The 22,213-nt window shown below is 44.0% G+C and overlaps 1 protein-coding gene across 1 annotated transcript in view; it reads left to right on the top strand.

Moving 5' to 3' along the window:
• LOC308081897 (TOX high mobility group box family member 2-like) overlaps positions 1-21,924 on the top strand; it is a gene marked incomplete at its 3' end in the record, with an annotated part of 399,667 nt that extends 377,743 nt beyond the window's left edge. Inside the window, exon 9 of the mRNA XM_080423513.1 lies at positions 21,829-21,924. Coding sequence (XP_080279639.1) covers positions 21,829-21,924 — 96 coding nt within the window. The remainder of the gene's footprint in view (positions 1-21,828) is intronic.
• Between the last annotated feature and the right edge of the window lie 289 nt (positions 21,925-22,213).

Genomic DNA, 22,213 nt, shown 5'->3' with positions numbered 1-22,213 from the left:
TCACAACGGTGGCTAAACCATCAATCAATAGGGTGGCTAAAATGTAGCGTTTCACAGTACAGTACAGTGAAGTACAAGTACAGTACAGTACTGGACACAGTACAGTACAGCACTGGACACATCAGTTTGAGGTGTTTCCAAGCCAACAGCATGGGCAGTAGACTGACCTTCCATACCCTGTGTTCCAAGTCAACTCCCACACAAGGAGTGAAGGACAAAAGATTAGCAGGGGGTTAGTCGTCTGTGGTCTTGTCAGGGACGGGAGCCCAAAGAGAATGTGTTATCTTTCACCAAACTTCCAATTTGGTAACAGGTGATTAACACGGATTGCCAAATCGGATGGAGTGAGCGCGTGCATGTGTGTGTGTCATAGTTCTGACGTCAATGTGAATTGTGAAGTAACCCAGCAAGCACAATGACGTCATAATGACGTTATGATGACGTCCCCCGGTGACGTTCAGGACTAGGCCAGATCACAGCCCATATGGGGATGATCTTTACGTCATTTCCAGGACGTCATCACCAGGACATCATATGGCCTTTTTTTTGTTTGACAGTCATTTTGGGTGATGAGAAAGCCGTTTAGATGACGTTCCGCTCAACACGCCATCATGGCGTCTTTCACTGACGACTTTCATCTTTTGCGGACAGTGTGGGTGATGAAAAAGCCGTTTAGATGTCGTCCCGCTCAACACGTCAAAATCATCCCCATATGGGCTCTGATCTGGCCTAGTCCAGAACGTCACCAAAGGACTTCATCATGACGTCTTTCTTTCAGTGACGTTCACGACTAGGTCAGATCACGGCCCATGTGGGGATGATTTGGACGTCATCACCAGGACATCTTATGGACGGCTTTGTTGTGACCTCAAACAGCCGCTTATTAGCCTACGGCCAGTGTGGGTGATGAAAAAGCCGTTTAGATGACGTCCCGCTCAACACGTAATCATGACGTCTTTCAGTGACGTTCACAACTAGGCCAGATCACGTCCCATGTAGGGATGATTTGGACGTCATCACCAGGACATCTTATGGACGGCTTTGTTGTGACCTCAAACAGCCGCTATTACGGCCCGTGTGGGTGATGAAAAAGCCACTTAGATGACGTTCTAGAAATTACGTCAAAATCATCCGATATCGGCTGTGATCTGGCCTTGTCCTGAACGTCATGATGACGTTGTTCGGTGACGTTCAGGACAAGGCCAGATCATGACCGATATGGAAATGATTTGAACGTTATCATCAGGACATCGTATGGACAGCTTTTTAGTGACCTAAAACAGACATCCAGTTTGGGTGATTAAAAAGTCGCTTAAATTACTTCCTGTAAATTACGTCATTTAAGCAATACCATATCGGTTGTGACTGGCCTATTTCTGAACGTCACTGTGTTACCTGACTTTGTGTCAACTCGTCATGTTCATTTATACAAGACACTGGCTGATATTGATTTGATTGCATGCAGCATAGTGTCGAAGAGCAATGTATTGTATAGGCCTGAAGTAGGGTTCCCTATAAGAGCCATGACAACTCTCTATTGGATCAATCAACTTCAACATTCCCATACCAACACATACTATACATAAATGTGAAAAGGGGAGAGGCACTGACTAAACAAACAGACATTTAAACTCATGGTTTTACTAACAAATTTACATATAAAAACATAAATCACCAAATAACACCACAACAAAACACTATAAACACAATGACCCATAACATAACCCAAATACTCATTCCCATATTCAAATAATTACACAAATAAGAACAATACAGTCCTTGGTGCCCCAGTGCATGCTGGGAAATGGACTTCCTCTAGCCACCATTATAGGTCACTGACAAGCCGTCCATATAATGTCCTGGTGATGACTTCAAGATCATCCCCATATCGGCTGTGATCTGGCCTAGTACTGAACGTCACCGGAGGACGTCATCATTGAGTCATCATGGCGTCATCATGACGTCTTGATTTTTATGTCATTTCCAAGACGTCATCTAAACAACTTTAAAATCACCCAAACTGGCCGGATATCAGGCTGTTTTAGGTCACTAAAAAGCTGTCCATACTATGTCCTAGTGATGACGTCAAGATCATCCCCATATCGGCCATGATTTGGGGCCTAGTTCTGAACATCACTGAAAGACATTGTAAACAACATTTTGATCACCCAAACTGCCGTAAAAAGGCGTCATACATTGATTGTCATGGTGACGACGTCCTGTAAATGATGTAAATCTAGATCAAAGATCATCCCCATATCCATATCTGCTGTGATATCTTAGTCCTGAATGTCCACAAAATCATCCAATGAAGTCAGCTTGTTGCCTACATCTGTGCAAATTATTTTATTGTGTCACACGTGTCACACATAATCCGACTTTGAATAAAAACAGGCCAGGATTTTAAAATACGTGATTTGACCATTACAACGATTTAGTTCTCTGTCTAGGAGATTTCAGTGGAAACATATATTTTCTCTATAGGATTTACGTATGTTAGTTGAAATAAGGTGATATTCTGGACCAGATCTAACTAGACATGATAGGACTTGATCAAACCCCATTCATTGGCTCACTGGTCCAGGTTCGTCCATGTTTTGTTGGGAAAGACTCATTCCATTTTGCCCCCTTAACTTTGAAAAGTCAATCTATGCAAGGACACATTGTTATGTCTGTCTGTAAACAGCTAATCTCCGGCACCGTTGGACTGATCGGCATGAAACTCTATACACACTCTCAGTAGGGGAAGAAACTCTGCACCAGTTCTTTCAAATCTTGAGCTACATGGCATAAAAAGTCAAGAAAAAGGTAACAATGATCAAATTCAAAGAAATGCTAAGGGACCCCCCCCCCCCCCAGGACACAACTAATAAGTTTTAAGTTTAAAAACACACAAAGGCATCAATAACTCTTGAACCGTAGGTCATACAATCAAAATCTCTGGAGTTGTAATTTTACTCCTGCTATCAACCCTGATTAAGAACATAATCCTGGCTTTAATGGTACACGTTCTTAATTAAAACTAATATTATTTGGTTTCGCTATTGTATTTATTATTATAGCAGCACACACGTGTGCAGTACACAAACACGTTGATCAGTGTGCATGCATGTATGTTGTAAGCCAGCAATATGTTAGGGTCAGGGGTCATCACCATGCAAGCTTGTGATGGACATTTTCATCGATATTCTATTTTTGCCACAGACATACAAAATAAGTGATCAATATTGTTTTTTTTTTTTTACCAGAAATACATAATGAACTCCTAATGTGCCATGTTGTCTATGCCAATGTGCTAGACATTTTACAATGATAGTATATCTGCATTAACCACTGAATAACAAAGAAATATAAGCCATTGTTTTAAAAGCCAATCTACAAGCTCACAACACAATACATCATGACATGTTGAGAGATTGTAGATCTGGTATTTTCAAAACATTTCAGAAATGTTTCTAATTATTTATTTATTTACTTAACCTATAATGACATGCCCAAAATGTGGATGCCAGCGTTAAAGAGGTTACCTATTCTGAAGAAAACCTTAAGGGCGCTTTCACACTATGGTCCCGGGTGCGCACTCAAGACCGCTTGGCAGGTGTCGCGCTAGTGTGAATGTTGCGTATCGTTCCCCGAAATGGATAACCGTATCGTACCCGAAACCACCTCCGGAGGCAGTCTCGGATCCGGATCATGCGTTTTCGGGTACGGTACGCTGCAATGTGAAAGCAAGCGTACCGTTAGACGGAAGTGGCCCGCTATTTGGAATAGGTGACGGTATATAAACTCGACAAAAACAGCCAACAAAAACACGTCGCAGATCAATCCACAGGGGTTCAACCATGGCCGTAACATATCCACACCAAGCAGTAGCACAGCAGAGCAGTGCGCTCTGTATGTTGGATGCCGCATGTATGTTGGATGCCGCATGTATGTTGGATGCCTGTATGTTGGATGCCGCACAGAGTCTGTCAGCGCAGCACCGGTTTGAAAAAAAGAAAAAAGATGCACCGACATTCCATAGGCTAAATCAATGCATTTTGTGATCGCATCGCACAACTAATAGCCTACTAAAACTAACGGGGAATACCAGAAAATAATAATATTTTGACATACGGGAGAAACGGTTGGTGCGGATATTTAAATTGGATAAAATAATTATTGTGGTTGGATAACGGGTGGATAATTCATTTGTACATGCGGATTCGGATGACCATGAGAGGCCATCCGCGCATCTCTACTACATGTCTTTGCTGTTAGGAAGAAACCTATCCCATATTGCAACTTTTAATGCTTTTTCATCATAAATGAATGCCCTATTGTCATACAGTGTCACACAAAAGTAGCAAAAATAGCCAAGCTACAAGCTGAAAATGCGGCGCAATGCGACACATTGAGCTTGTTGATCTGCTATTTTTGATATTACAATATAGAGCAGATAACCACACTGATCTTGCATTGGAAAATATACATTTCATTTTAAATATGAACAAAGGCAGGAGATGCACGTCCCCACAGTTCTTTTTTACACACAGTGCTGGACCCACAAATCATAAATAAATAAAAACTGCTCTACAGTCTTTTTAAATTATAACCAAAAGCTCTAAAGTTAACGTTTCTCCCATGTAGGGCTAATACATTAATACATAAAATAAGGAGACTCTTTTTAAATAACCAAAAGTGAACTTTCTCTTATTATTATTATTACTTTGGAGACTATGGCAAGCGCGATCCTATCGCACACCTTCCTACATGACCAGCTATGGCTTTGCAGTCCAGAGGATGAGATCTGCACGTAATGCGCAGATTAAACAACAGACAGGCAGCGTTGCGGAATGCGTTTGTGTCAACTGTACTTGTACTTTTCTTCATAGAGAAAAAGAAGAGCACAGGGCGCATATATATATATATATATATATATGTTACAGGGTGAATGGAGAACCAGGGTGATTGAAGAAGGCTCGCTCGTTTTTACCACCCACCCAGCAATTCTGTAGAAGCAACACTAGAGGGAGCCACAAGCCAGGCTTGTGCACAAGCATATATGGCCGCGACCACACACACACACACACACACAGTCACACACACACACACACACACACACGCGCGCGCACGCACACGCGCACACGCTCATGCTTTCAATGGACTGTTAAGATACTTTTATTGTGTTCTGCTGGCTTTTGTTTTAGTTTCTCCCTGACACACACACACACACACACACACACACACACACACACACACAGTGATCCATGAAAAGAACTATTCTGTCCCTATCGGTTTACAACTCGAACGGCGCTGTGTCGACTAGTAGAGCATCGGCCGGTCAGCGCGGGCACTCGCGCCTGGAGGCCTCCTCGCCCTCAAGCTCTACTGAGTCGGTGCGCCTCCGTCATGGACAAGCGTGTGCGTGTGAACGTGTGTTCAGCGTTCCCCTAGCGTAGCTTCCTGGTTGCTATGTGGGGGGGAACAACAAAAGACAGGTCTGCGTCGCATCAAAGCCCCGCCTCTTGGCGCCGCATTCTCCTTCTCCTCCTCGGAGGAGGAGAAGGAGAAGGAGGAGGAGGAGCTCCTCCTCCTCGTGAGCCTCGCGTAATAAACCCCCGCCTCGCAGCGCCGCGTCCTCCTTCTCCTCCTCCTCCTCGCGAGCCTCGCTAATAAACCCTGTCTCGAAAAGCCCCGCATCGCCCCGAAGCCCCGTGCCTAAAAACAAGCGCTCTGTCTTCAATCACCCTGGCTCTCCAAACACCCTGTGACATATATATATATATATATATATATATATATATATATATATATATATATATATATATATATATATATATATATATCCACTGATGGGTGCTAATCACTGAGGGTTGCACTGTGTGGTTTCACAAATGTCAACGAGGTCATCGCGACCTTGTTGACATTAATTGTCTGATGTTGAAAATAGCATGTCTGGGCCAAAAATTCATAGTAAAAAAAAAGCGCTTAGGAGCCGAGATACATAGTGACGCCCTGCCAAAAAGAACTAGAATCTACGAGCCTGTTGAGGCTTGTTGCACAGGGGAGTTGTTTATGGCAGAGCGACACCGCCGTACTGCAGAGTCTGTCTAAACTACTCTGTCTACTCTGTCTAAACTGCCTGTTGAATACTGTGCCTGTTGAATACTGTGTGTGTGTGTGTGTGTGTGTGTGTGTGTGTGTGTGTGTGTGTGTGTGTGTGTGTGTGTGTGTGTGTGTGTGTGTGTGTGTGTGTGTGTGTGTGTGTGATGTAACAACTGCCAGTGGTGGGAAAAAGTACTCTATTTTTTTTTTACTTGAGTAAAAGTATCAGTACCACAATGCAGAAATACTCCGTTAAGTAAAAGTCTGGTATTCATAATTTACTTTAGTAAAAGTACAAGTATTGGCATCAAAATATACATAAAGTACCAAAAGTAAAAGTACTCATTATGCAGAATGTCTCATTTATATGTATACAAATCTTATAGGCTATATGTATGCTTATTAACACAAATGTAAATCTAAAAAGTAGCTAGTAACTAAAGTTTTCAAATAATTGTAGTGGAGTAAAAGTACAATATTTTCCTCAGAGATGTAGTGGAGTAGAAGTAAAAGTATTGAAGATTGGACATACTCCAGTGAAGTAAAAAAAATACCTAAAAATACTTTAAAAAGTACTTAAGTACAGTACTTGAGTAAATGTACTTAGTTACTTTACACCACTGACAACTGCTATTATAACTCAAACACTCTAACATGTTGGAAAACTGAAGCGAAATATCCATCCAAAATGGACAAAATATGTGCTTATGTTGTCACACAACATGATGATGAGTGAGCGTCACAATCTGCAGAGCAGACAACTGTTGCAGCTTTAAATCATGAATGGCTTTGGTCTTGAAATAATGACAGAAGGGTTACAACAACGTCGTAACCTCGTCCTCTCCGATGTTGTGGCTATTAAACAGTAGCCTAGTAGCCTTTATTGATAACAAACTTAAGGCACAGCCCGTTGCAGCAGTCCAACCCCCTTTAAAAATCAAAACAAGAGAACTATGCATGTTTGATTGGAATTAATACTAGGCTACATGGTTTGAAAGGGGAGAAGCTAGGGACGCACCCATGTTAACACCCCCCCCCCTGCTGTGTAAGGAAGGGGGTGTGGTCTTCAAATGTCATTGGTTTACAGTCTTAATAATTCTGCAGGACAATATGGCCAAGATAATGCCACTCCTTATTGTGTGTGTGTGTGGGGGGGGGGGGGGGGGGGGGGGGGGGAGACACGTAGGCATCTGTTCTGTAGTAGTGGCTCATGTCATTCTTGCACATACACATGCTGCTGGTGGAGGAAGTAAATGATTTGTTGTTGACACATAATCAGATATACAAACTTCCAACTCAATCAGATATACAAACTTCCAACTCAATCAGATATACAAACTTCCAACTCAATCAGATATACAAACTTCCAACTCAACATGCATTTTTGCTTTGTTCCTTCAGTTGATAGATATGATCCCTGACCCTGACGTGCATTTTTCTTTCACCTTACCTTGTTACTTGAGAATGCTGCTTAACCCATTAAGACCTGAGGCCGATTCTTCAAATGCCTTCTAAATCAGTAATTGTCAAACCTTTTTTTTTTAATGTTCAGAACCCAAGATATCATTATCTGAAGATTTGCTGCTCCATTCACTCCTTGTTTAACTTATTACTGAAAAAGGCTGTATCTTTTTTTTACTATGAATTTTTGGCCCAGACATGCTATTTTCAACATCAGACAATTAATGTCAACAAGGTTGCGATGACCTCGTTGACATTTGTGAAACCACACAGTGCAACCCTCAGTGATTAGCACCCATCAGTGGATCGATTATACTGGAGAAAAAAATTCTGTGACTACTTGAAAATCTAAGATAAATTGAAAAATCTCTGGCACTGGGATAACTCTTGAGTCACTCAATGAGTGTGGTCTATTCCGTATTTGGGATTTCAATAATTGGTTAATTGGCTATGCCACTGCACCTATGCAGACACCAGATGCAGTGTTGTCCTCGTGATTTCAGAATGTTGTTTTATGCCTATGACAACAACTTGTAAATCAACACAATTAGTTGATAGTAAGGCTAGTAAGACTGTCAAATTATCAAATTTTCAATAATAACAGACCAGGATTGAAAAATATGTGATTTGACCAATTTCATTATGAGTAGTTTTCAGAGGCAAAGTATTCTGTCTGTGGGATTTATGTTAGTTGAAATAAGGTTATATTCTGGGCCAGATCTGACTAGTTATGATTTGACTTGATCTGGCCTCGATCGGACTCTCTCTGATTCATCCAGGACGTCCATTTTCGTGGTCAGGAATTATTTTGGTTGAAATCAGGTGATATTCTGGGCCAGATCTGACTAGTCTTGGTTTGACTGGATCTAGCCCCAATCGAGACGTCACTGATTCGTCCAGGTCCTGACTGTGCTTGCTGGGAAGAGATCCACATGGAAGCCATGTGTTTATTAGAGCCAAATCCTGTTCACTATAAGCTATAGGGACAGAAAATGCATGTGCTGCAAACAGTTTAAGCAGATAATTAAAGAATACAGAGGTAAGTCAGCCTTTAGCCCTCTGTACATTTTAGCCTCCAACACATGATAATAGGGAGGGAGAAAAAGAGAAAGAAATAATGAGAAAGGAAATAGGTTACTGTATGTCGCCTTGTCACCCAGAGCTTCGACCCTCGGCTCTCGGAAATGATGAGCTGTGCACATCACGTCCAAGGTTGACTGGCTTAAGAAGTCCCCATTTTCTGAAAATAAAGAAGTAACTTCAAAGATTGGCTTCAAATATATATTTCTCAGACTCTGTTCATTGAACTCTTGGACCTGACTTGGAGAAGGCACAGAGAAGCTGTGGCAAAGAAAGCGAGGCAACGCAATCAGCAGAAATTCCTGTCCTGAAATCTTTGTGCTCCCCGACAACCCAGAGAAACCCTATTATGTACCGCTTTGGGAGAGTTCTTCTTCAGTGTGGTAATTGGAGCAGCTGTGACTGACTCACAGGTTGACTGTTTTGAATGTTGTCCAACTTTAGTTGTTCGTTCCCTCTGTGGCTCGATCTTTTATTTTTTATTTTTCCGCGGGCTGTGGCCCCGGACCAGTGTAATAGCTGGATGGGGGGGCGCAATACAAATACAGAACCTGTGACCTACAAGTGCTGTGTGACGGTGGTGAGGTGGTGAGCGCAACACAGGGAGAGCTCTCTCCCATCCCTGCAGGACATAAATATACGTCAACAGGTGCTTACAGTAGGTAGGACAAACATCATCCTAGTCTGTTTGTGATGATGCAAAATGAGAAGTGTTGGACGTGTCTCACCCGGGGCTCAAGGCTCTGAAAGAGTTTTCCCCTGTGGCTGTCAGAGCCCTGAATGAGGACATGGTAAAAGTGTTATACAGTATATGTGTGCCTTCTGCTTCTTTTGCATATATGACACATTTGTTGCTAAAGACACAAGATACAGTATATAATGCCTCTGCTCTTGCATTTGTTTTTACACTGCTGCTAAAATATATTGTACATGTCTTAAGCGGTTTATCATACTGCTGTTCTACCTGTACTTCAACTGTATTTCTATCTCATTATTATTAAGTATTATAACATTTAATAATAATAATAAGTATTATTATTATTATTATTATTATACAGTTATACTGTATTGTTGTGTTAACAGTAGCATGTCCTTCCAACATTTCGCTGCCTGCACCTGTATGAGTAAGTGACAAATAACCGCTTCTTGATTCTTGTTTCTAGACTCTCCCGGCACTCTTGTACCAAAGTGTGCTCTGCTGTTCCTTGGAGAGGAATGCTAGGCATAGGGAGAACACTTCAAACGTGTAAGCCTTGTTTGGTTCACTACAGTATTGGAATAGAATGAGACAAACGGCATATGTTACAAGAACAAGCGGTAGTCCCAAGACTGTTGGCCCAGTACTCCTTTATTCCAGCGGCTAGAGTCTGAAGGAATAATGCACATTGCTATTCCACAGTGATTTGGCATTTGCATTTCGCTAGCACTCTGTACAGAAGGAGAAAAAAACCATTCTCACAACTATTCTCACATTCTCAGAAAAGGGATCAAGAGAGATATCCCTGCAGTAGTTATAAAAACTGGACACACTGTGGCCTTGGGAGTATGAAGTGTAGTGAAAGGATTATTATAATAGATAAATAAATAAATATGAGTCTTTTAGTCACTTCTTGCTGGTACTGTAACATGGTACTATTGATTGATTGTCTCCGCCAGGCCGAAAGGCATGGCCGAGACTATGTTTTGCACCCTGTCTGTCCGTCCGTCCGTCCGTCCGTGTGTGTGTGTATCTGTCTGTGAACAGCTAATATCCAGCACTGTTGGCCCAGTCGCTGCGAAACTATGCACACACACTCCCTGGATGCCAAAGCCGAACTTCTACCTCAAATTCTTCAGATTGGCCTGTTATAGCGCCACCAGGAGGCCGATTTTTACAAAACAATTTTTTTGACAGTACTCCTACAGATTTTGTCCAAACATCACGCAAATCGGTACACAGGCCCTCATTTATCAACGCGGTGCAGACCAAATAATGGACATACGGTGAGATGACCGCAACTTTCGGTATTTATCAATATATCCTGACGTTGGCTTCAGCCTACGGTACACTCAGATCTCACGTCTGGTCGAGACCAGTCGTTGACGTTGGCTGCGCCGGTTTGTTCCATTGTAGACCTGACTGTCTGACAGGCATCTGGACACATAATCCACTCCAAAATGTCTATCTACACTAATAAATAATCCCTGTGAAAATATAACATTTCATAAAGTAATTTAAACAAACTGCTTGCCTTTAACCATCATTCAGATAAGATTGCAGATCTGGCTGCGTTGAAAATAGCAGATCTACAAGCTCACAAGCGAGGCGTTGGGAGCTTGTAGATCTGCTATTTACGAGCGCTTTTGCGAGAGCCTTTTCGGGAGTCGCCGTCGGGACTCCCGACCATCTTTTCATGGACAGTGAGGTCTACAAATTTACAGTAGCTTGTCCTATGGTATGGAGTGATGTCATAGAGAGTTATGTAGGCTACAACCTGGCTGGGTTAAGGATATAAACCCGACTCTTCAATCTCTTATTAACGGGGCCGCGCCGGCACGGGATCACTGCAGCCCGCTCGAGTCTCACAGGGAATAGCCTACATGACTGCTTTATTGTAGTGTAACTCGAACGCACACTGCTCGGTATGGATTAAATAAATTAATGTACAAACGTATTCCATTCATGGCGAAGTGATTGGTATGATAATATGTCATGTATGCTACAAGCCTGCTGTTGGGGAGAACTACGATAGTTCGTATATGTGGATTGCTGGTAGCAGTTGCCCTGAGCGCCTAGTGACTAGGCTCTTGTTAGTTAGTTATACTTATTAGTTAGTTATACTTATTAGTCACTGAACTGAAATATCTCTGATCTGGGTCTATCGGGCGTAGCTCAGCCCTATAAAGCCGGTAGGAAACATCCTACGTACGTTCGCCATATAAGGACGACCCTAGAGCATAGCCGTTTCATATATTGACATCAGGAGATGCCCGTATAGGGGGGGCGTCTCCGTAACATCGCCGTCCTCAAATTTAGTGTGTAAATTTGCTCCTATTGGATCTGATTTTATCAAAGTCCTCCTCTATATCTGATGATAACTGGGGCATCGGGATGAGTTTGGCTACTGGTCGTGTATAGGTCTTCTCCTTTACTCGTACTGTGGCACTTCTCACCCGGTTATCTCTCCCTCGTATTACGTCCTTCACGATCCCTAGGGGCCATGATGCCCTAGGGAGCTGTTGGTCGACGATCATGACTCTATCTCCGACTTTGATATTCTCCTTCTCCACTTGCCACTTGTTCCGGGTTTGTTGGTTTAATAGGTAGTTTGGTACATACCTTTTCCAGAACTCGTCAGCCACGATCTGGGAGTACCTCCATCTCTGGTTCGTGATTAGTTCAGATTTCGGGTAGATCTTTTGTGGTATTGAGGGGTCCCGCCTTCCAGCTATCAGTAGGAATGGTGTGATCGGATCTGCATCTGCAATGTCCGAAGATACGTAGCCTAGAGGCTTCGAATTGATCATACCTTCTACTTCGGCTAGGATCGTCCCCAACACCTCGTGCGTTACTATCTGGTCTTTTATGACGGTCCTGAGTGCTGACTTTACTGTCCTCACTTCTCTTTCCCAGGAGCCTCCCATGTGGGGTGCTCCTGCAGGGTTGAAGTGGAATTGGACCTGCTCCTTACCTAATTGATCCTGTACTTCAGGCTTTAGGGCGTGGAAGGCTCTTTTTAGTTCCTTATCTCCTGCTATGAAGTTGGTACCTCGATCTGAGTACATTTCGAAGGGTGTTCCTCTCGTGTTACAGAAACGTCGGTAGGCCATTAGGAAGGACTCTGCGTCCATCTTATCTAAGAGTTCGAGGTCTATCGCACGCGTGGTAAGGCATTTGAAGATTATTCCCCACCTCTTCTCCGTCCTCCGACCTATCTTGACCAGTATTGGCCCGAAGCAGTCGACTCCCGTGGAGTAGAATGGGGGTTTGTAAACTCTCAAACTGGAGGCTGAGAGGTCGGCCATCCGCGGTATCTGTGGTTGTCCTCTCCACCTCCTGCAGTCCTCGCAGTCACGTTGATATTTCTTCACTGCCTCCCTACCTCTTAGTATCCAGTACTTCCTGCGTAGTTCTGCAAAGACCCGTTCCGGGCCAGAATGCATCATCTGTTTATCGTATCGCTGGATGAGTAGTTTAGTGATTATGTGTGAGGGATCCAGGAGGATTGGATGTTTCTCACTATAACTTAGTTCGTCGCATCGGCGGAGACGACCGCCTACTCTTATTAGTTGACTATCTTCGTCGTACTCTGGGCAGAGGGTATTTAGTCTCCCTTTCCCTGCGTTGTACCCCGTTATATCCTTCCCCGCCATGAGGGTTGCTATTTCCTCTGGGAAACTGTCTAGTTGGACTTGCTGTAGGAGTGTTAGCTCGGCTCTCCGGTATGTATCAGCGTCTATGGCCGCCCTGTGTTCTGGCTGGTTCCTGGCCGCCCCGTGTCCTGACTGACTCGTGGCCGCCTCGTGACCTGGCTGATCTGCGGCTGCCGTGTGTTCTAGCTTCGCTGTAGCCTCTAGCAGGTCTTCATATGTGGTGAATTTACTCAGGTCTGGTAGTCTGGGTTGGTGTTCTTCAATTCTTCCGCAGAAGGGGAATGTCTTCAGCAGCTCATCCTCTTCTCGCGGTAGGCCTATAGGGGGTTGTTTAGGCCACTGAGAGGTCGATCCTTTTAGGAAAAGCGGTCCTTGACTCCAACGGTTCACTTCGGCGAGCTGTAGTAGGTTCCTTCCCTTAGTTATGTCATCCGCAGGGTTATCAGCGGAGCTGACGTGGCACCATGCGTTGCGGTCCGTTATCGCTTGTATCTCTGCGATCCTGAGTCCCACGAATACCTTATATCGGATGGATGGTGATTTTAGCCAGTACAGTACGGTGGTCGAGTCCGTCCAATAGTATACGTCCTTCTTGCCTACTGTTATGGTGAGCTCCTTTCTTAAGGTAGCGGCCAACCGTGCTCCTGATAGGGCGCCGCATAGCTCTAGCCTTGGTATCGAGAGTTTCTTCTTCGGTGCTACCTTCGATCTCGCTGCTAGGAAGGTCGTATAGATCTGTCCTCTTTCGTCCTCAGCATGCAGGTATGCTACTGACCCGTACGCTCGCTCGGATGCATCACAGAACACGTGGATGCTGTACTTACTAGATTCTCCTGAGCCTAGATAGCATCTTGGTAGAATTATCTGCTCCAGGTTGGGAAGTTCCTCTTCCCAAGTTTTCCAGGCTCGTATCAGTTCGTCTGGGAGGTTCGATTCGTCCCAGTCTCTGTGTTTGTCCCACAGACCCTGTACTATAAGTTTTGCTCGTGTCGTGTATGGGATGAGATATCCGAGGGGGTCGTATTGTCGTGCAAGCTGTCGGTAGATATTCCTCATAGTGGGAATCACGCTCTCCCGTGGGCGGTGCTTATATCGCAGCGTATCAGACTTACAATGCCATACGAGTCCAAGAGTGAGTTCTTGAGGATCTGCTATGTCTTCTTTAAACCATAGTTCACTACTCTTAGATAGAGACTCCTTCTCGAAGTGTCTTATGGTCTGTGGTCTGTTACTGGCCCATTGTCGGAGTTCGAATCCTCCCTCAAGAAGCAGACCGTGTAGTCGAGTAATTGTCTTCTTAGCCTGTTCTATGGTTGGGAAGCTTTGTAGCCAGTTGTCTACGTAAAAGCATTGTTCTACGGATTTCTTAATATCATCCTCTGCGTCCACGACATGTCTCTTGACGTGTTCCTGTACTGCATAGATAGCACAGCAAGGGCTCGAGGTTGTACCGAACGATAGTACCTCCCATTGGTATATTGTTGGGTTCTCGTCTAGTTTCATATCGCGCCACAGGAATCGGAAGAATGGTTTGTCTTCCTGTACCAGTCTTACCTGATGGAACATACCTTTGATGTCGCTACTTGTGGCTATGGGGTACTCTCTGAATCGGAGTAGGACTCCCAGCAAGCTAGCTCCTAAGGCGGGTCCTGGAAGGAGGTGTTCATTCAGATTCTGATTATCGTGAGTAAAGGAGCAGTTGAAGACTATCCTAGGTTTCGAATTGTGGACCGTTAGGTGATGGGGTATGTACCATGAGTGGGTACTCTTATTCGCTTCTTCGGTTGTCATGGGGGTAATATAGCCTGCTTCTAGTAGTCTCTTTATCTCCTTTCGGTAGGTTTCCGCGTGCTCTGGTTCTTTAGTCAGTCGTCTTTCGGTACTACGGAGTAGGCCCATCACTACATTCGTGGGGGCGCGGAGCCGGGGGAGATCTTCCCTCCATGGTAGTGGGGTGGCATACCGGTTGACCCCGTCTACCATCACCCTAGTTGTTCCCTCATCGAGTATATTGCTTCACCATCTTCTGTCGATCTTATAGCGAGCTTCTCACTTCGGAATGGTAGGGCTTCTAACTCCCATATCTTCGTTGCGAGACGATATAATTCTACCGGATCATATGTACTCCTCTCGTTAGGTGTAGTTAGGGATACGGTTAGACATTGTGGTGGTTGACGACAGCTTTCCTTTAGGGGGCTGAATTGGGACCCTTGTAGGACCCAGCCAAGCCCCGTATGTATGGCTTCCAATCTTCCAGGGACACAATATTTCCCTGGAAGATTTGTGAGTTGTTGACGGTTCCGAGGGATCGACTAGAGGTTATTCCTCGTAGGTCTAGTTGCTGGGCTGCGCTATGCAGTAGGAGGGTACGTTCGGACCCATCGTCTAGGATTGCGTATGTCCTATGGGTCTTATCCCCGTTCCTCAGAATAACTTCGGCGAGCTTAACCAGTACTTGGTTACTTCGTGGGTAGTCTATGTAGTACACTACCTCAGCTTGATGATTAGTTACATCGGGGCTGGTTACCGCTACTGGAGGAGTGTTGAGGTTGTGGAGGTTATCGAGGTGTTGTCCTTGACATAGTTGACATTTAGTTGTCAGTGTACAGTCTGACCCTTGGTGGATGCGGGTACACTTGAAGCATCTGTCTGCATACGATAGCCATTTCTTCTTCTCCTCTGTCGGGAGGGACTCGAGTTTCCTGCAGTAGTTGATAGGGTGGTCTTGGTTACAGAAGAGACATCCTTCCTTGGGTTCTCCTATTGGGGACTCGATTCGGGACCCTTTGGTGTTAGGGTTTGTTTGGGCGTTATACAGTATTTGACTCGTCCTCGGCTTATAGCTGGGGCGGTCTCTGGATTGCTTGTACCTGGGTTCGTATGGTTTGTTACCGTTGTATTTATTCCTGTTATTGACTGAGTTTCCTCCTTGTCTAGTACTTGTATCACCACGCGTATAGTTATAGGTGCTCCTTATTTCGACTGTGTCCCTTACAAAGTCTGCGAGCTGGTCGAGTTCGGCGTCTGCACCGTTTTTCAGTTTGAAATGGTACGCCTCCCTTCTCCATTCGCTGAGTACAGACTCTGGTAGTCTTGTGACGAATAGTCCTAAGGTGTCGTACATATCTATGGTTTGGTACGCTGGGTCGGCCTTCAGGTTACTGCGACACTGGTTTATGAAGGATGAGAAGTCACGTAGAGCCTTGTGATCTCCTTCCTTCACGTAGGGCTGTTTCCTAGTTGCGTCCTTTACTGCTTTAGACATCACATTTGCGGAACCGAATTCCTTTTTTAACCCGCTCATAGCGGTCCTATACCCTATGTCACTGTCAGTGTTGTTCCTACAGGCTACCACGATATCGTGTGCCTTTCCGGAGGTGAACTGTTGCAGATAGGTTAGCTTCATGTCGTCGTTATCGGTTACGTCTGCAATAGTCCTGGCGAAGTCTTTTAGCCAGCCTGTGAACCTCAGGGGGTCACCATGGAAGATATCCATAGTTCTCTGGGGGAGTGAGGCTTGCACTTGGGTCTTAACCAGTTGTTGACTAGTCGTGGCTAGTTGTTGCAGTATCCCGTCTATGTATCCGGGGTTTGGATGTTGGGTGTAGTTTGGCGGACCATGGTTTGGCGGACCGTGGTTTGGCGGACCGTGGTTTGGCGGACCGTGGTATTCCGGTTCCTGCCTCTGGTAGTCGCTGTCTTCGTTCAGAGGGCGAGTTCCATACGTCTTCTTCCTCGGGGTTGAAGCGTACTGTGCCTGATGGGAATCATCAAGGTTATTCCAGGTCGTGGCCTGGTAGGCCTCCTGAGAGTTCATCTCGTGGAGCATGGGTATGACGGGGGAGATAGCCTGAATCAGGGCATCTAGCTTTCGTTCTAGGGCATCAGATTTCTGGTTACTGGTATCTAACTTCCGTTCTAGCCTATCTAGTCGGTCCTGGACCATGGCCAGCATTTCGTCCTCAAGGTGGTCAGCATGACCGTTGGTTCCCATTTGGGACGTCTGGTGCGACATAATATCGTCTGGGGAGGGTAATGAGCTAGAGGGTTCTGCTTCAATCCGGCTTCAAGAAGGACCGGTGTTGGGGAGAACTACGATAGTTCGTATATGTGGATTGCTGGTAGCAGGTTGCCCTGAGCGCCGTCAATTAGAACGGTACCTCTCCTGGGTGCCCTAGTGATTAGGCCCGAAGATGGATCAGATGTGGTAGAGTGAATGGTGTGTAAGGCCCTCACTCTTGTTAGTTAGTTATACTTATTAGTTAGTTATACTTATTAGTCACTGAACTGAAATATCTCTGATCTGGGTCTATCGGGCGTAGCTCAGCCCTATAAAGCCGGTAGGAAACATCCTACGTACGTTCGCCATATAAGGACGACCCTAGAGCATAGCCGTTTCATATATTGACATCAGGTGATGCCCGTATAGGGGGCGTCTCCGTAACACCTGCCTACGTGACAAAGATTGTACTGCTACGGATTACATGAAAGACACAGTTGGGCGTGCGTGTGTGTGTGTGTGTGTGTGTGTGTGTGTGTGTGTGTGTGTGTGTGTGTGTGTGTGTGTGTGTGTGTGTGTGTGTGTGTGTGTGTGTGTGTGTGTGTGTGTGTGTGTGTGTGTGTGTGTGTGTGTGAGAGAGAGAGAGAGGCGTGTGCGTGTGTGGCGCGGCGAGCGGGGGAAACTCTTTCTTATTGGCTTTTCATGATTTGTTTGGTCGTATTCTGGTTCTTCATGTCGTAAAATCGGGGCGTTTTGAGAATATTTAAGGGCGTGTTATTTAAATGACGCTCGTTTTCAGACGTGAGATTTATCAAAGGTCCGACCTAATGTACGCTAGGATTATTATAGGATCCTTTGATAAATGTGACTTCGACGTTGGTGTACGGCCGCATGTATGGATAAATATAAGCCATTTTTTACGCTCTGTTGATAAATGAGGGCGAGTGTTACTTGAGGACAGAAGGAGATCAAGTTCTACCAGCTAAACCATTTGGTTTGTCAAGGTACATTAGCTAGTATTAGCACACGTAACAATGGAAAAAGACACCCTACAAGCTACACTTGATTAGTTTTGATTTATTAGATAATTATATGTTAAATGCTTCTCACGGAAACGTCAAGGATAAAATGCCAATGGAACACTGGAACAAGGAAGCTTGAGACAAAAAAGATGAGTACATGACGAGTGATTAATGAAGGGCATGACAGGATTGTAATTGAATGCAATGTCACAATAGTTTAATGTGAAGGCACCTAACTTTGGTCAGAGGTGAGCTAACTTTTAGGTTGGAGGAGGTCCTAGGCTGTGGATGGAGGGTTACCATGGATTATGATTGTGGAGTGTTATTGTGGGATCGCTTTAGCGATCACACTAATGTTATCTTCACTATTTATTACGGGGCCAGAGCTCAGCTCTGGACCTGTTTTATTATTCCCTTTATTCTGTTTCTTCTGCCACTTTTCGCAGTTCTGGGTGAACCGTGCTGTCGCTTTTTACGAAACTCGACCATATGGTAGATAGTCATGAAAAACTATCAAGAAATAAATCTCACAATCTTTCGTCAAAAGGTGGCGCTATAGCACTCAATTGAAAATGCCAACTTTGAACAGGTACAACTCATGCCCTGTTTGACCTACAGCCATAAAACTTCAATACACACATGCGTCTACTCATGATGAACAACTTTAACCCTCTGACTTTTGACCTCTGACCTTTAGATCTCCCACCATTTTGAATTATATGAAAAACAGTTAAAACCTATCTCCTCCTGGGATTTTTGAGTAATCTGCACGAAACGTTTTACACATGAACTTTGGACCTATGCCGACAAACAAGCAGCAAAGATTTTTCCATAAGTGAAAAAATGAAGCTTTAATGAGCCAATGAATATTGCAGTTTTATGACAATTATTCATTTTGTGCCCCTAACACATACATGCAGACTCACATTTCTTTGAAACTTTGCGTTAATGTTGAGGGTCATTCCAAATATTACTGAAACCAATCTTACTCCAATTGGTCAAAGGGGGGCGCTATAGCGATTTTTTGAAAGTGCAAACTTTAAACAGGCAAAAGTCATGCCTCGTTTGGCCGACAGCCATTAAACCTGCTTACACATGTGCCTTGACTCATGAGGAACACATGTATCACGTTGACCAGTAAGCTCCGCCCTTAGATTGTCCGCAATTTTGAGCAGTTTGAAAAACACTTAAACCCAGGATTTTTTCAGCTATTTGCGTGAAACTGTATCATCTGTGTGATCTCCTTTTTCACAAGTTCTTGTCTGTTGGTCCAATGGCTTCTCCCTTAAACGTGTGCCTCACAACCTGAAGGTTGCCAGTTCAAGCCTCACTTGATGCGGACTTCATTAAAGTTGCATTGCACACAACATGATGGTGTCAATTAATACATGTGCAATTGTTAAACATAACCTGAAATACTTATTTGAGAGGGTATGTTTTTGCAATGTATGACATACTTCATTCTGAAAATAGCCGATCTACAATCTCAAAACTTTTCAGATAGCAACGTGTTTCTGAGTTTGTAGATCGGCTGCTTTCACTGGTTCACTTTTATCTTCAACAGACAACCTCAGCCTGGACAAAGCTATAGCACTATAGGTAATGTTGCAGCCCGTCAATCCGAAGGTTGAGGGTTAGATTCCTGTTAATGGCAATAGGTTGACACGTCCAATCAATCCATTCTGCTTCCATCCTTCTCTCTCTTCAATCTATTGTTTCCATGTCTCTCTCTCTTCAATCTATTCCGTTTCCATGTCTCTCTCTCCGCCCTTAGATTGTTCGCAATTTTGAGCAGTTTGAAAAACACTTAAACCCAGGATTTTTCAGTTATTTGCGTGAAATGGTATCATCTGTCTGACCTCCGTTTTCACTGTATCATGTCTGATGGTCCAATGGCTTCCCGCATAAGTGAATGTTTCAAAACATCAAGGTTGCCGGTTCAAGCCTCACTTGGTGGAGACTTCCTTTAAAGTGCATTGCAAACTACAAGACTGTATTAATGAATACATATGCAATTGATAAAGATAACATGAAATGCTTATCTGAGAAGGTCTGTTTTTGCAATGTATGACATACTTCATTCTGAAAATAGCCGATCTACAATCTCAAAACTTTTCAGATAGCAACGTGTTTCTGAGCTTGTAGATCGGCTGCTTTCACTGGTTCAGTTTTATCTTCAACAGACAACCTCAGCCTGGTCAAAGCTATAGCACTATAGGTAGTGTTGCAGCCTGTCAATCCAAAGGTTGAGGGTTCGATTCCTGTTAATGGCAATAGGTTGACACGTCCAATCAATCCATTCTGCTTCCATCTTACTCTCTCTTCAATCTATTGTTTCCAAGTCTCTCTCTCTTCAATCTATTCCGTTTCCATGTCTCTCTCTCCGCCCTTAGATTGTCCGCAATTTTGAGCAGTTTGAAAAACACTTAAACCCAGGATTTTTCAGTTATTTGCGTGAAATGGTATCATCTGTCTGACCTCCGTTTTCACTGTATCAGGTCTGTTGGTCCAATGGCTTCCCGCATAAGTGAATGTTTCAAAACATCAAGGTTGCCGGTTCAAGCCTCACTTGGTGGAGACTTCCTTTAAAGTGCATTGCAAACTACAAGACTGTATTAATGAATACATATGCAATTGATAAAGATAACATGAAATGCTTATCTGAGAAGGTCTGTTTTTGCAATGTATGACATACTTCATTCTGAAAATAGCCGATCTACAATCTCAAAACTTTTCAGATAGCAACGTGTTTCTGAGCTTGTAGATCGGCTGCTTTCACTGGTTCAGTTTTATCTTCAACAGGGTTCGATTCCTGTTAATGGCAATAGGTTGAGATGTCCAATCAATCCATTCTGCTTCCATCTCTCTCTCTCTTCAATCTATTATGTTTCCATGTCTCTCTCTCTCAATTAATGCATGTGCAACTGTTAAAGGTAACATGAAATGCTTCTTGGAGAGAGTATATTTTTGCAATGTATGACAAACTTCATTGTGAAAATAGCCGATCTACAATCTCACAACTTTTCAGATAGCAACGTTTTGTGAGCTTGTAGATCAGCTACTTTCACTAGTTTTCGTTCCGAGGAGACACAAAAATGCCTTTATTGGTAAATGGTTTGTGAACCAGTGATCTAGAGTAGTTCGGGACACAGAGGCTTGGTTCATAATGGACGGAAATACTTATAAATATCAACAGACACTACCAGTAATTGTGTCAATTAATACATAATGCAATTGATAAAGATAACCTGAAATGCTTATTTGAGAGGGTATGAAGTATGTATGACATACTTCATTCTGAAAATAGCCGATCTACAATCTCAAAACCTTTCAGATAGCAACGTTCTTTCTGAGCTTGTAGATCGGCTGCTTTCACTGGTTCACTTTTATCTTCAACAGACAACCTCAGCCTGGACAAAGCAATAGCACTATAGGTAGGGTTGCAGCCTGTCAATTCGAAGGTTGATGGTTCGATTCCTGTTAATGGCAATAGGTTGAGATGTCCAATCAATCCATTCTGCTTCTCTCTCTTCAATCTATTATGTTTCCGTGTCTCTCTCTCTTCAATCTATTCCGTTTCCATGTCTCTCTCTCTATCTCTCTTCAATCTATTCCGTTTCCATGGCTCTCTCGCTCTCTCTCTCTCTCTCTTCAATCTATTCCGTTTCCATGTCTCTCTCTCGCTCTCTCTCTTTCTCTTCAATCTATTCCGTTTCTCTCTCTCTCTCTCTCTCTCTCTCTCTCTCTCTCTCTCTCTCTCTCTCTCTCTCTCTCTCTCTCTCTCTCTCTCTCTCCTCTCTCTCTCCTCTCTCTCTCATTCACCAGGTCAGGTCTGATGTTCCAATGGTTTCTCGCTTAAGTGTGTGCCTTACAATCTCAAGGTTGCCAGTTCAAGCCTCACTTGATGCAGACTTCATTTAAGTTGCATTGCACACAACATGATTGTTGCGAACGTGGAAGGAGGCCTCCGACCAAGTGGAGCTTACTATATCACCGTGCTTGGGTTGTGTGTGTGTGTGTCTGTCCCTTATTTATGGTCTTTCCGTGTGTGTTCACGCTCTCATTGGCTCGCGCCCCCATGTGACTCGAAACTCTGTGCTGAAATGCCAGCAGCTGCACTGCCTGTATACAGCGTGTGTTCACGCTCTCATTGGCTCGCGCCCCCATGTGACTCGAAACTCCGTGCTGAAATGCCAGCAGCTGCACTGCC

Source organism: Gymnoscopelus braueri, assembly GCF_963280865.1.
Source record: "Gymnoscopelus braueri genome assembly, chromosome: 3".
Classification (NCBI taxonomy): domain Eukaryota; kingdom Metazoa; phylum Chordata; class Actinopteri; order Myctophiformes; family Myctophidae; genus Gymnoscopelus; species Gymnoscopelus braueri.
The sequence above is the reverse complement of the archived record's forward strand: the minus strand, read 5'-3'. Positions and strand labels throughout refer to the sequence as shown.